Genomic DNA, 15,684 nt, shown 5'->3' on the forward strand with positions numbered 1-15,684 from the left:
TTCCTATGGGCCAGCTACTGGTAGCTAATAGAGAGCTTGTTCCTATGGGCCAGCTACTGGTAGCTAATAGAGAGCTTGTTCCTATGGGCCAGCTACTGGTAGCTAATAAAGAGCTTGTTCCTATGGGCCAGCTACTGGTAGCTAATAGAGAGCTTGTTCCGATGGGCCAGCTACTGGCAGCTAATAGAGAGCTTGTTCCGATGGGCCAGCTACTGGTAGCTAATAGAGAGCTTGTTCCGATGGGCCAGCTACTGGCAGCTAATAGAGAGCTTGTTCCGATGGGCCAGCTACTGGCAGCTAATAGAGAGCTTGTTCCGATGGGCCAGCTACTGGCAGCTAATAGAGAGCTTGTTCCGATGGGCCAGCTACTGGCAGCTAATAGAGAGCTTGTTCCGATTGGCCAGCTACTGGCAGCTGATGGCTCAGACACACAAATAGCATTTCCTGGCTGAGAGTACTTAGCACCGCAATGTAATTTGCACACCGAATTTACATGTAGAATCACGTTATTGTTCTGTTGAAAGGTCAATTCATCTCCGAGTCTGGTGGAAAGCAGAAAACCGGGTTTTCCTCTGCCTGTGCTTAGCGCCACTAAGTTTCTTTATCCTGAAAGACTCCCAATCCTTAACGATTACAATCACACACATAACATGATGTAGCCACCACTATGCTTGAAAATATGGAGAGTGGTACTCAGTAATGTGTTGTATTGGATTTGCCCCAAACATAACACCTTGAATTCAGGACAAAACGTTGCAACATTGCAACGTTGCAACATTGTTTGCAGTATTACCTTCGTGCCTTGTTGCAAACAGGATGCATGTTTTGGAATATGTTTTTATTCTGAACAGGCTGCTTTCTTTTCACTCTGTCAATTAGATTAGTATTATAGAGTACCTACAATGTTGATGATCCATCCTCAGTGGTCTCCTATCACAGCCATTAAACTCTGACTGTTTTAAAGTCACCATTGGCCTCATGGTGAAATCTGAGTGGTTTCCTTCCTCTCCGTCAACTAAGTTAGGAAGGACGCCTGCATCTTTGTTCGAATCAAATTTTATTAGTCACATGCGCCTTACAGTGAAATGCTTACTTACGTGCCCCTAACCAACAATGCAGTTTAAAAAAATATGGGTAAGAATAAGAAATAAAAGTAACAAGTAATTAAAGAGCAGCAGTAAAATAACAATAGCGAGACTATATACAGGGGGGTACCGGTACAGAGTCAATGTGCAGGGGGCATCGGTTAGTTGAGGTAATATGTACATGTAGAGTTATTAAGAGAAAAATGTTTTAAAGGGAACCAAGTATTCTATGCAAATGGTAGACAGGAATTAGTTGTAAATTCAACAATGAAGCAGGGTCCATAATGACCCTGGGCATCTGTGGCCACTGCCGATTTAAACTAGCTAATGAGACCTAAAATGTATAATAGGGTCAAAAGACATAGGCAGAAAAACGTAAATTGGAAGGCAAAATATAATAATCGAATTATAAGAGAGGAGGTCAGAGACATGATTATATTAATATAGGTCGCCTGTCTAAATACGTTTAAATAGAAGGGGATAGTCGGATCTTTCGGAGGTGCACATCTAGGTCTGATTATCCATTGAAGAAGGGAAGTCTAATATAGCGGGGTGAGATACGAGATATTAACGAGTCAAAAATCACAAGGAACAACAGAAAAATAGGCTGTTAACTAGGACTTTACAAACCCTGGGATATAGCTTATACGTGTGAGACCTAATGTCCGATCGAAAGACACCTCTATAGATAAAGTTTCAAGAAAGGAAAAGCAAACACATAGGAGGGAGATAAAAATAGATTGTGAACGTAGATTGTGAGAAGAGATACACATAGAAATAATTGAATCAGAGTTTTAAAACCACACACAGAAAGTTTTGAACGAGGATACGATAATTATTTGCGTATGAGATAGATATATTGATCAGTCAAAAGTCATAAGGAACAACAAAAAATAAGTAGAACTTGTGGTTGTATACGTGTGAGACCTAAATAATATATCAGGGTTCATACAAATAATTGTTCTAAAATTCTAGGAAAGATTAACGGGAGGTATTTATCAACATAGGTTAAGGATAATAACAGTAGAAAGCACACATATAGAGATTAATAGCATTTACACACAGATTGTGAGAAGAGGCATAAGAACGACAATAGTAATTGAATAAACATGGGTAGTAAATCCTCTAAGGGGATTCCGGAATTAACAGGAGATGAAAGATATATAGAAGGAACATTTATTTTGGCCCGAAATGGAGAAAAAAAAAGTACGGATTTGATGTACGTTTAGATGTAGAAAAATGTGAATTAATGATAGAGCAGATACGTAAGACGTGTGTAGATAATCAAGGGAAACAGCAAGTCGAGGGTTAGATATAGCCAGGGTGTGGCTGTCTGAAGTCCGGGAAAAAAAGAGAAAAAAAGGCAAGGCGGCAAGTGTAGAAAGAGAGAGAAAGTTTCAAGAAGGATATCAGCAGGGGAAAAAGTATGTGCATGTGAGACCTAATAACTTATCAAAAGTCACAATAGTAATTATTCCTAAATTCTGAGAAGGAGATAGAGTGACGAAGTTAGAAAAGAAAGAACGGAAAGGAGATCAGTATCTAATAATAACTACCGGGGTAATTGTAGATAAGCATAAAGGAGGCTAAGGGGATGAGACCTAAGTGAAAAAAAAAAAAAAAAAAAATATGGTCTAAAATCTGGGTTTCTGATTATAATTCAACTATTGGTAATAGCTTGTTCATTGCCGGAGTAATGCTCGGACCTTTAAATTAGGGTTATTTTTTTGGAAATTGTCTCGGTAGTACATGCCTGATTTTACGACTACAGACAATTATAAATAGGTTTTTTTGCGAGGAGTCTTCGTCATTTCAATAGCGTTGGTGGTTCAGTGGTAGAATTCTTGCCTGCCACACGGGAGGCTCGGGTTCGTTTCCCAGCCTACGCACAAATGAACTAAAATCTGGGTTTCTGATTGTAATTCAACTATTGGTATGTTTTGCCTGGAAAGATAGGGTGGTTAGTGTTTGTTTAAGATATAAACTGAACGTTTTAATAGTTTAAAGCTTGTTTAGGTTAAATTGAAAGACTAATTCATTCTAAATAATAGCGAGGCGATTTCGATGTAATACGTTGTACGTTGTCTGTTGCCTAAATGGTCTGCGGAAATAACATACTGAGAATGGAGGTGTATTTAAATAACTGAATCATAGAAGAGACAGTTACCTAAATCTAATGAATTCTAAATAATAGCGGAGAGGTAATTGCGATAGAGTTTTTTATTCTTATGGATTGACTGATGTATTTTATAAATTTGGCGCTTTAAGAGAAGGGAAAGTTGTGAAGTTTGGTTTTAATCTTACGATAGAGGTAAGGCAGAAAGTTGTTTGAGTAGGGGTTCTAGTTTTGCCTACTGGTAAGAATAGGTGAGTTAGTTGTGCTCGCTGGGTTATATTTGGCTGTAAGGGATTCAGGTCTGAATAGTTGAATCGTAAAAGTTTTGTGATAGTTTCTGATTATTGATTCTTGGTTTTATTGTTTAGGTAACACCAGTGAATTTGAGGAGGAAGTTAATGTATTCTAACATTATAATCTGTTTCCATTACGTGGAACAATGTCAGGTCATTAAAGTGGATTGCAGTTTGAGTTAATTTTACTTTTTTTTTTACAGGGACAGTGCACATTAATCACAGTTGTGTGAGTCTAATGGCAGGGTATTCCAGACATGGGAAGCTCTCACACTGAAAGCAGATTGACTAAAGGTGCTTTTCCTTAAGGGAACTAACTATACAGTCACCTCTCATGGCGGACCTTGTGGATCTGCTGCCATAAGGTTTGGGTTTTCTGTTTAACAAAAGTGGAAGGGGAGCCCGGACATTTAGAATCTTGAATACAAGACATGCGTCAGTGTATTGCATAAGATTTTTCCAACTCAGGAGCTCATGCTTTCTGAGAATGTAACAGTGATTATAGATATTGGCCTTCATACCAAGCATTGAGAGCCTGTTTGCAGACAGACTGAATGGGTTTTAATGTTGTAAAGCAAGCTTGGGCCAAACTAGTCAGGTAGTATGTTAAGGGGGGGAGTATCATAGATTTGAAGTACAGTTTGTTACCTCTGGAGTGAAACAATTTCATATATGTTTTGGAAATTAGCTAGGTTGAATTTGGTTATTTTAGTTACCTTTTTCATTTGCTTTTTAAAAGAGAGGTTGGAATCAAGTATGATGCCGTGGTACTTAAAATCTGATACCACCTGGAGCTCTTCCCCTGGTACACAGAAATCTGTCTCAGGGGCATCAGTTGTTTTCTTTGTAGTGAGTTCTTGTGAAGCTTGTTGTTTACTATTTGCATGCATTTATCACTGTATCATCTGCATACATTGGAACTTCAGACTCTGTAAAGACCGAGGGAGAGCCGCGATATCTTAAAAAAGATTTCAATTTTTCTTAGTGCCACGATATCTTAAAGGGGCACGCGCACACATGGAATTTTAGAAGTTTTATTTTCTGTGTTTTAATTAAACACGTGAATTCTTTTGATAAAAGGAATGTTATGGGAACCTGGGATACAACATGTAGAAAATGTTTGACGCTTTTTTTTTGTAAAATATAGTAAGAAACACTTCTTTGAAGGGGTGGTATGACTTTTGACCTCTATCAGGGCTTTCCTTTGTAGTCTGATCAGCCTCATTGGAAAGCCAGTTGGATAAAGAATTTAAGGTAATTTGTAATACTGATCTTAAGGTAATTTGTGTAATTGATAATTATGATGGAGTTTAACGTTCTTAGACATAAGGGTAATTTGAACCAATGAGAAGAAAGAAAGGGCATAGCCTTTAACTAAGGGTAGGCCTCCTTAACCTGTCTGGGCTAGGGGGCAGTATTTCACGGCCGGATAAAAAACGTACCCGATTTAAACTGGTTACTACTCTTGCCCAGAAACGAGAATATGCATATTATTAGTAGATTTAGATAGAAAACACTAAAGTTTCTAAAACTGTTTGAATGGTGTCTGAGTACAACAGAACTCATATGGCTGGCAAAAACCTGAGAAGATTCCAAGTAGGAAGTGCCTGTTTGCGATTTTGTAGTTCTTTTGCTTGTCTATCGAAACTACAGTATCCGTGGGGTTATGTTGCACTTTCTAAGGCTTCCATTGGCTCTCTAAAGCCGCCAGAAAGCGGATAGGGGCGTCTCCTGTCTCTGGGCAAAGTATAGTAACTCAGTTTGTCAGTTGTCTGCCTGAGGACAAAGGGAATGGAAATGCGCGTTCACGAGACCTCGCCATTTTTTCCTTTTCCTCTTTGAATGAATACAGTATTGTCCGGTTGGAATATTATCGCTATTTTACGAGAAAAATACCCTAAAAATTGATTTTAAACAGCGTGTGACATGCTTTTAAGTACGGTAATGGAACATTTTGAAATTTGTTGTCTCGAAACGCGCTCGCGCGTTACCCTTTGGATAGTGACCTGAACGCACGAACAAAACAGAGGTATTTGCACATAACTATGGATTATTTGTAACAAAAACAACATTTGTTATGGAAGTAGCAGTCCTGAGATTGCATTCTGACGAAGAACCGCAAAGATAATCCAATTTTTCTAATAGTAATTCTGAGTTTAGGTTGCCTCGAACTTGGCGGGTGTCAAATTAGCTAGCTGTGATGGCTGAGCTATGTATTCAGAATATTGCAAAATGTGCTTTCGCCGAAAAGCTATTTTAAAATCTGGCATAGCGATTGCATAAAGGAGTTCTGTATCTATAATTCTTAAAATAATTATGTATTTTGTCAACGTTTATCATGAGTAATTTAGTAAATTCACAGGAAGTTTTCGGTGGGTATGCTAGTTCTGAACATCACATGCTAATGTAAAAAGCTGTTTTTTGATATAAATATGAACTTGATTGAACAAAACATGCATGTATTGTATAACATAATGTCCTAGGAGTGCCATCTGATGAAGATCAAAGGTTAGTGCTGCATTTAGCTGTGTTTTTGGTTTTTGTGACATTATATGCTAGCTTGAAAAATGGGTGTGTGATTATTTCTGGCTGGGTACTCTCCTGACATAATCTAATGTTTTGCTTTCGTTGTAAAGCCTTTTTGAAATCGGACAATGTGGTTAGATAAAGGAGAGTCTTGTCTTTAAAATGGTGTAAAATAGTCATATGTTTGAAAAATTGAAGTTTTGGGATTTTTGAGGAGTTTGTAATTCGCGCCACGCTCTATCATTGGATATTGGCGAGGCGTTCCGCTAGCGGAACATCTAGATGTAAGAGGCTAACCAAACCCGTATGTCCAAGATTTTGTGTCCAACAGGTGAATTACAGGAGAAGGTGATTGACACAATCCAACCAGGAGACTGGGTGTGGATCCAGTCCCTGAGGAGAAAAGACTGGAAGCAGCCCGTTGGGAAGCCCCATACCAGGTTCTGTTAGACCACCGCCTTTGCCATTAGAATAGCTGAGAGTCACTTGGGTCCATGTTACCCACTGCAAAAATGTACACATACAAGCACTGCTGATCACACACACACACAGAGTTAGGAGAAGAACCGAGTACTAACAGGGTCCGGGGGGTTACCTCCTTAACAAAGGCTTCCTATCCTGACCGTTCATCATTGTGTGTGCTCCTAGAGGTGTGAGTATGGGGTGGTACCTAGCAGACCGACTAAGGGCAGGAGAGGGTTGGCGGCTTTTGGGAAGATTAGGGACTCTGAGCTGCATCATAGTCTTGGTAATCTTTCTGATACATTCAGATCCACCACCTTCCGGTAGTAATTATACGACACTGTTGTCATTGATAAGAAGTAAAAGATAAACTATATAATACACTGACCATCAAGGATGAGTGACTTACAGAATAGGAGTCAAAAAAGGTCAAGATGTAGGGTTTAAGGTAAACAGTAAACAATTTCCTGGGGAAGCAGACAACTGTACAGGGATTGGGTTTGCCAGATTGAAGTACTCGGCCAACCCACCTCGGTTCACTTTAACTCCTGGTGAGTACAAGTGTTATAGATACAAGTAGGACACCGAGAACTTAGGTGATTTTAATGGCTGTAAGGCAATCGTTAAATGTGACTGACTTAGGTTTGGAAGTACAGGAGAAAATTCTTAACCTCACAGCACCTATAACTGATGTATGGTGGGCTTGTACCATATGACAGGACCTACCAAAAGGGTGGTTAGGAACTTGCGCCCTGAAGTTATTGGTCCGACCAGTTTGAGTTAGTCATCAGAGGCCAGTTATAGGAGGCTAAAGTAGGTACAGGAGGAGTTTTGACCAGGATGGGAGTACCTTTGTCTAGATGGATGATATTGGCATCCCCAGGGAAGTCCCAGATGAATACAAAGCTATGAATCAAATAGGTGAAGACTTTACCACTACGTTCTTTTGGTGGTTGAAAATAAATAAAAATGTGGATTGGATTAATTACATCTATTATAAATCAACAGAGATTCATGAATGAAACCGGGGATGCAGTAAAGGGGTTCTCTGACCAATTATCCACCACCTCCCTCATGACCTGGTAAAATAGACTGGCTCTCGATATGTTATTGGCAGAAAAGGGCGGGGTATGTAGAATGATTGGGGTTCATTGCTGTACATTTATTTCTAATAACACAGCTCCAGACGGATCAGTGACCAAGGCCCTGGCCGGTTTAACCACATTAGCTCATGAGTTAGCAGAGAACTCTGGGGTGGATACTTCCCTGACAGGGTGGTTCGATAGCATGTTTGGGAAATGGAAAAATATTGTAAGTACTGTATTGTGGGCCGCTTTCACCTGTATGAGTGTGTTGGTGTTGTGTGGATGCTGTTTGGTCCCTTGTGTGAGAGGTTTAATCACCAGAACTCTAGAGAGAGATCGATGACGCAACAGATGGTGAGATATGGACCGATTCCGAGCTCCGATCAGTGGGATGACAAATACAGGTCTCCTGACCTAGGAGATGGCTCCGTTTCTTTCAACCACGAGGAGCATAACACATCTCCCCCATACCACGAGGAGCCAATGTTAGATGAGACTATCTTCAATGTTTAGACAGACTGTTCCTTTAATGAAGATTATAATGAAAATCCTAAAAAGAAGAGTTATGATTGAATATAGGCCTAGAACAGTCATTGATGAGTATCAGATATAAATACATGTATTGGTTTTATTTGATTTTGTATAACATTTATGATTCCATATGGCAATTGATGCATCAGTGTGTATTATTTAGTCATGGGGTGGATTGATAAGGCAATTTATATGCTTAAAAGGTAATGATTAAAGAATTCCACCCTGAAACGTAACTATTAGTGATTATTAGTTTATGTAGCATGTATAATGAACGTAAAGTACTAAATGTAAGTCCAATAAGGTTCGGTAGAGATATGTGAGGGAGAGAAGTGTGTGTGTGTGTGTGTGTGTGACTAAGAAGATACCGAGAACAATTAAACTGTATGGCCTGACCTGGCTACAACTGAAACTTACGATAGGACAGGGAGTCCTTTCAAGGTTCCTCTAATCTCGGGGGGATGGAACTGCCAGTTTGGTAATGATGAACAGAGGTGAGAACCATGGGGAAGGATACATTCTACATACTGTTCGTGTGTAGGTATGTGCGTAGGCTATCTACTGTTTGTGTGGAGGTATGTGCATAAGTAGGGAGTGAGTTATAAAATGGCATGTCTTTGTATTGTGGACTTTAGAACGTTCTTGTGAATAAACTGTACGAACCTTTTGTATAAGCTGAGTCTTTGCCTAATTATTATTAAACCCAGGGCCTTACAAACCTCGGGGATTGGTCAAAGCTTATTGATTGTTAGTTATTATCATTGGGATTGAAAATTCACATGACAGTAACAAAACCAAATGTGGAAAAAGTAAAGGGGTCTGAATACTTTCTAAAGGCACTGCATGTCTGAACCGCTGCTGGGAAGTCTCGCTCGCTGTCTGTGTTCTGCGCTAGGATGGATAGAGTGTATTGACCACAGCTGTGTATCTTGTGTTAGTGGGCAAGTGAGCATTGTCGAAATCAAAACCCAACCCTCAAGTCATGACGAACTCACTTACAAAATTCTGTTTTGGACGAGACTGACCTTGTGACAAAAATGATCCCATTTACACTTTGTAGTACATTTTTTGACAGTAGAATAAATGTTTCTGACTAATATCGATGCCACATAGGGCGTTTTCTATCAGAGAAGTTGTTCATTGCCTAAAGAAAGCTCAATTTTTTTCATACCCAAAAAGCCTACTATTTAGAACACAAGAATGGGTATTCAGACACGGCAACAGTCTCTTCCTGTTGCGGTCCCGCTACTGCCAATAGTAAGTAGGCTACGTCCCAAATGGCACCCTATTCCCTATATATTGCAGTACTATTCCCTATATATTGCAGTACGCTATAGGCCATATAGGCCCTGGTTAAAAGTAGCGCACTATATACGGAATAGGGTGCAATTTGGAAAGCAGACCTTGTACAGCAGCAGATTACCTCAATTACTAGGCTGGCTAACTGACACGCAAAATCACAGGTGTCCAGTAGAAAGAGCCTGAACAGGCAAGGAAACAGACCATGGCCATCACTTTAGGTACTGACTGTTAAATCACCTCCTCCTAAAGACTAATGATTCCAATCTTTTCCTCAGAACTGACAGTTAGTATTCCTCCAGTGCATCCTATTCTCTCTAATAGTTACTGTACTGCTGGTAGATGTACATCACTGCCTCAAGTCAGGTCCTATCCTTACACACCTTAGCTAGGCTTGGAGTTTATGCTGGATGTTATCACAGCAGAAAAACGAACTGAGTCAGGCTAATGAGAATAACTTCATATCATAAGAATTTGAAACATGACACGGTAATGGCTTTTGAAACAGTCATCATGCAGTAAATGACCCTGGCTGGCTGTGGGTGTCATCGGTAGCTAAGTAAGACGTTAGTTAGCCAGGGAACCACCTAAGGAGGACGTCATGGGGATATCAGAGCTGTTAATTACACCCGAATCGCGGAAACAGAAGATGAGCGAGCCAGGGAGAATGTGCGTGCGTGTGTGTGCTTGTACCTGTGTTTCCGTGTGCCTGTGTGTGTGTGTGTGTGTGTGTGTGTGTGGTATAAGGTATTGCAACTGTGACGTCTAGGAGACGAGCAACCACACAACAATAACATACTGTCGCCTTTCACAGTGTCACCTCATCTCTCTTGCCGTCAATTTAATCAATAGTTTTGAGCTCAGGGCCTAAATAGAGTGGCTGTGACACTACAAACTGAATCCATTCGAGCGGTACTGTATCTCAGTGTGTCAAAGGGGAAGAGAGGAGACGGAAGATGTGACGTAGGCGTTACGCAGAGAGATGGGTTGGGTTGTGACTCACAGTGGCTTCTGATAAGAGAAACACCAGTGAGACACAATCAAGGCCTCAGGGTTGACTTCATAGTCACTTCATGTCTCCAAATACATTTGAATATTACCATCAACATGCAAAGGGCACGCTCCTAAAAAAAATGGTGGTATGTGCTGGTCATAAGTCATATGAAAAGATTTAACACATCTTTAATAGGCCAAGGTTTGGAATTTGAAACACCCAATGACTTTTTGACAAGGGATCTTAAATCTATCTGGAATTGCAAAGCAAGTTCAATGCATAGCACAGCACATGTTCAACACCATGGCTCTCGGGTCAAGCCCGTGCTATTTATCAAAGGAAAACCATTGGGGTTTCAAGCAAGGAGCCCTGCTTCATAGTGAGCCAACTCCCTCAGGAGCAATACATGACAATAAGTCATTCCTCGTTCAGATAAATCACAGTTTCTTTGGATCAATAACACACACCCCACAACAGAAAAAAGGCTTAGCAAAGTTCACCAGGTCAAACCGAGTGAGATTTATCCTTCATTCTCAGTTCTGCCGTCTACCAACCGGAAGGTAGGGCTGATGGCATTAAACTCACACAATTGAAAGTGCCCTCCTTTCAAGAGAAGACTGTGTTCTTTCAGTAGTAGAGATGAGAAAGTCAGGTGGGAAATAGTGTGTCATGGTTTATGCTTAGTTTACAGAACACACTGTGCTTGTTGAGATCTTAGAAAGAACCTTAAGAAGCAGGCAAGGGACTTTGCAAGTGCTTCGCAATCGCTACTTCCACATTGAATGGCAATTTCCACTCTTTGCATACTTTTCTGACGTACAAAGCTCCTTTTAGACTAGGGCTCCCATGTTCTCCTCCCCCTGCAGCAGTATCCATCTCCCGCTCAGAGCAGGGGTAGGAGGGTGAACGGTGCTTTAAAGATCCACTACTAGTTTAAGAGCGGGGGCGGTGGGACCACAGAGGTTCATTAAGATGGTCACTGATATCAGTCTGAGCTATAGGTGCTGGTGTTATAGTGATTAGAGACTCACCTTTAATGTTCTCGTAGGGGCCCAGCCAGTGCCGTCGATAGAGTGCTCCCGCAACAAACTGGGAAAATAGAAACCAGAAGAAATCAAAATCTCCATCATGTCGGAAATCACAATATAAAAATAGCCTACTACTACAGTCAGACCTTTTCCCCCATGACAGTCTCCCCTGTGATATTTATTGCTCTATAAATGATTGGACATCCCAAATGAAAGTCAGCCAGCCAGGCATCTTAAAATATCTGCTTTACTTGACCTTACATGTGCTGATGACTAGATGTCAGTGTGTTATCATAGAGATATGCATTTTTACAGCAGCACTCTTGTTGTATGGTCATTAGCTGGTCTCCAAGGTTCTGAGAATAACTAGAGACTAGTCAGACATCAATTCTGCCTGTAAATGTTTTCCTCTCTCCAGCCCCAGCATATATCACACACACACACACACAAAAACTGCTTGACCACTGCTAGGGCTCCTGTGTCCACTAACCACACTTTGAAATCTGTCCATGTAGTCCACTTCTGAATCGCCATCCTTTAAATACACACACAGAGGATAAATAGCCAATCAGTGTTTGGCAATGTGAGAAAGAGTTCATTACCTCAAACAGATCTCCCCCGTCTCAGCGATGTTGGGGTGCCATATTCTGGTCTGACATTTCACTTTGGGAGGCTGGGGAGAGAAACATGGGACAGATTAGGATTAATCTCGTCCACCAGCCAGCTCTCTCTTGAGCCCGAGGAAGAGGTTAAGACCCATTTTATCACAAGGTTTGATTGGGACAGTATGGAACACATAGGTTTGCCTGAGGAAAACTAACCTCCACAAACCAACAAACCAAGATACAAGGCACAGCATAGCTCAGGAGGAGACATACTTTCATATGGTGCTGAGATTCTTCAAAAGAAAGCCTTGTATATTTTCTTCCCCAGACTGAACCAAACATGAAAACAAAAACAAACAAGACAAACGCCACAAAAAAGCAGTGTCTTCTTCCTTAACATTGTTTATTTGATCATATGTCAGCCTTAGACCTCATTAGTGCTCATCAAAACTGTGAGAAGAGGGTGGCACCGTAAGAGATAAATACATCGTTATACACAGTATAGAGAGAGAAATAGAAGCGCCAGTCTGCAATAGTTCATCAAAGAGGCCTCTAGAAGACAGAGTCCTAGGCAATTTGCTAAGAGGACAATACCACTTTGGAAGTATTTGGACTTTTCTTAAAATACCACTCTCTGCTCCAGTCAATTTCCCAAATCTTGCCTTTTTTTACCGTGCACAATGATATATTCCATAAGAGACATTGAATGAAATAACTTGCTAAATCACAACTTTTGCTCCATCTTGTTTATGTTATGTTAGGTTGTCAAGCCTGTGAGAAAGGCAAGGGCCTCGGGAACTTTAAGCAACTACTTTTCCCTAATGCAGCCTTTGCCCATTCTCTAACGAAGGTGAACTAGTTAGGGAAAGATTCATGAAAAAGTTACCAGCTGGCTATGCCAATACTGTGAGATGACAATAACAAAGTCCTGTGATGTGCAGTGCAAACGTTTTGTCTGAAGTCCAAAAATGGAATTGAGATGCTAATGAATTGAATGCTAATGAGGCCGGTCCTGGCTAAGAGTCCATCTTTAAAATGCCGACCCTACTGTCACCTTACACCATTATCAAACTCCTCAGTTGACTACCTTACAACAACCTGAGAAGGCTTAGAATAACCAGCCAAATTCATTATTAAAAGGCTGGGATCAAGACATTTCAAAATTCATAAAAACTAAAATAATATATCGATTGAAAATCTTTGTTTATTACTGTGGCCCAGTTTGCTATAATGGTCAGATGTGTTGAGTATCTAGGGGCTAGGCCTAAAAAAAAAATGAGTCTCTTTCAGGCTGTTTATTAGCTCTCATAAAAGGCTGGTAAATCCATACAAAGCCTTTACTGCCTGTCTAATTAGCCTCCATTAAGATAAAGCACAGAGCACAACGTCTTTGTATAAACAAGCTGTAAATTCACCATTAAGATAAAGCACAAAGCGTAAGGTCTTCGGTAGAAACAGGCTGTAAAGCACAGAGTGTAAGGTTTTGGAAGAAACAGGCTGTAAATTCAAAGCCTGGACTGTTCCTGATGACACACAGGAGTGTGTTTGTGCGTGCGTGCATGCGTGTATTAAGACGAGCAGTGTGGAGGTGAGATAAAACGGCATCCAGGATGGATGTGTGGCATATAAACAAGGAAGAGAATGGAGGGATGGAGGGAAAACTAAAGGCTGAGACTGTTCTGTGTTGGGCTGTAACTCACCCTGCATCCCTGCCACCTCCAACTCCACGCCAGGCTGTTTACCGAGAGGACCTGTACTCACTTTCTCCTGATGGAGCTGTGGACGGGAGGCAAACTGGGAGAGTGTAAATTACCCACAGTGCTGCACAGCATCAGGGTTTTATCTCCACAGAACTTCTGGGTTAAATCCAAAAGAGAACCCTATTGACAAGGGCTCTGCTCAAAGGTGGTGCACTATGTCGGGAATAGGGTGCCATTTCAGACACAGCCCTGGTATGTATTGGCCATGGGGACATTCAAATGGGAGGGAGGATCGGAACGATTTCCTAAGTCATGACCCTGAGCTGTCCTAACTCAGGTGGACTGTAATGATTGTAAGGCCTCTGGTGTGTGTGCGGGTGTTATAAAACTAAGAATTAGCCATGGAAATGGAAACCACGAGTCCTCCTCTGCATCCCTCAACACCTGCTCAGTAGCACCTCCAACGGACCCCACATGCACAAACACAAACACACAATTTCTAATGAGACATGACAGGACCACTTACCACCATGTTGTAAGCTTCAGGGACGTTTATTTCAAACTGGAATTTTCCACTCTGGTAGTAGCCTTCATCTGCAGATGAAGAGAGCGAGAGAAAGAGGGAGCGAGAGAGAGACAAAGAGAGAGAACGAGAGAGAGAGAAAGAAGGAGAGAGAGCGACACAGTGAGCAGCAGCAGTTTAGCCGGTGGAATTCCCAGCAGTCTCCTGGGGGACATGTGTTGTCTATCAGCGAGAAGGTTTGATGGCGGGGCCAGGCTCAAGTCACTCTAGTCTAACGCACTGGTTGAGCAACCATGTCCCAGTAATGAGCTGTTCTCTAGGCACCGTCTCCAGCATACAGGATTGTCTTAGAGGTAAAAAATTGGGATGACGTCCAATAAAATCCTGTGTGATCCTGAGCCATGATGGGCCTGTGATTGTTCCCTCCCTCTGGGGAAGGCTGTCTCTTAACCCTGATCTGACCTGAGTGGAAGGAAACGGACTGCTAGGTCTAATTAGCAGCAGCTTGACACCAGACACACTCATTACGAATCAGCATTGGAACCCTTCTGAGAAAACACAGGTTCTGCTCTGTTAAACACATCTTAAGCCCTTAAAGAATATTAGCAGTTTGCTTTAACGACTTTTAATATGTTGTGCAGCCTATTATTAGTGCAAGCCTGCGCAGGCACACCGCACACAAACACTGGCTAGGCTATATGGCTTTCAGAATGTGTAAAACCTTACGAAGTATAAATAAATCATTGTGAAATAACATAGCAATCTACCTGGGTAATAAAGCATCGACCAATGGAACATCTTCAAAGCTGGAAACTTGGAGGTGTCTCAACCTAAACAGTTTTCTAAAAAGCTATAATTGCCCCATAATTTCAGGTTAAGGCAGATTTCTATGCAATTTCTGTGGGATATGGAGGTTGGCTGGTTCACAAACAACTTCAGGCACTGTGAAATCATCAGGTCTGACCCCATCACCCTTATCACCAAAGTATGGCTGATGAGTCAGAGCCAGTAGGCGTAGAGAGCAGAGACAGACTGGGGAGTCCGAGCCAAAAAGAAGCAGCTGCATCGCCAGGCCATCTCCTGGCGGAAGTAGCCAGTGTGCTGCTGGCATGACGGCTACAGAGAGCCCTCCTCCAGCTGCACTGGCACAAGGGGTAATAAAGTGCAGAGTGCACAAATGGCACGGCAAAGATGCCAGAAGTGAACAGGGTCCAGGGCCATGTTCCTTTCCAGATAACATTCCCACACATTCACCAGATGCCCCCACTGAAAATTCCATGCAGTCAAAGTTTGTAAATAATAAGAGCTTTTTTAATGACACTTAGCACTTGGATGTTGTGAAATGCTCTAACATTTTTGGCAACAATGTATTAGTCCGATTCCTTATATTAGCATCTACAGAGAGAGGGACTTGCTTGATATAAAATAAAAACAACC

At 41.4% G+C, this 15,684-nt stretch overlaps 1 protein-coding gene across 4 annotated transcripts in view; it reads right to left on the bottom strand.

Moving 5' to 3' along the window:
• The window catches only part of LOC115160881 (NEDD8-conjugating enzyme UBE2F), a 96,609-nt gene that overhangs the window by 33,074 nt on the left and 47,851 nt on the right, over window positions 1-15,684 (bottom strand). For all 4 annotated transcript variants that reach the window (XM_029711381.1, XM_029711379.1, XM_029711380.1 and 1 more), the window contains 3 exons: window positions 14,251-14,318; window positions 12,022-12,092; window positions 11,423-11,480 (listed from right to left, as the gene is read on the bottom strand). In XM_029711381.1, the coding sequence (XP_029567241.1) occupies window positions 11,423-11,480; window positions 12,022-12,092; window positions 14,251-14,318 (197 nt within the window). The remainder of the gene's footprint in view (window positions 1-11,422; window positions 11,481-12,021; window positions 12,093-14,250; window positions 14,319-15,684) is intronic.

This window comes from Salmo trutta, chromosome 24, assembly GCF_901001165.1.
Source record: "Salmo trutta chromosome 24, fSalTru1.1, whole genome shotgun sequence".
Taxonomy (NCBI): Eukaryota; Metazoa; Chordata; class Actinopteri; order Salmoniformes; family Salmonidae; genus Salmo; species Salmo trutta.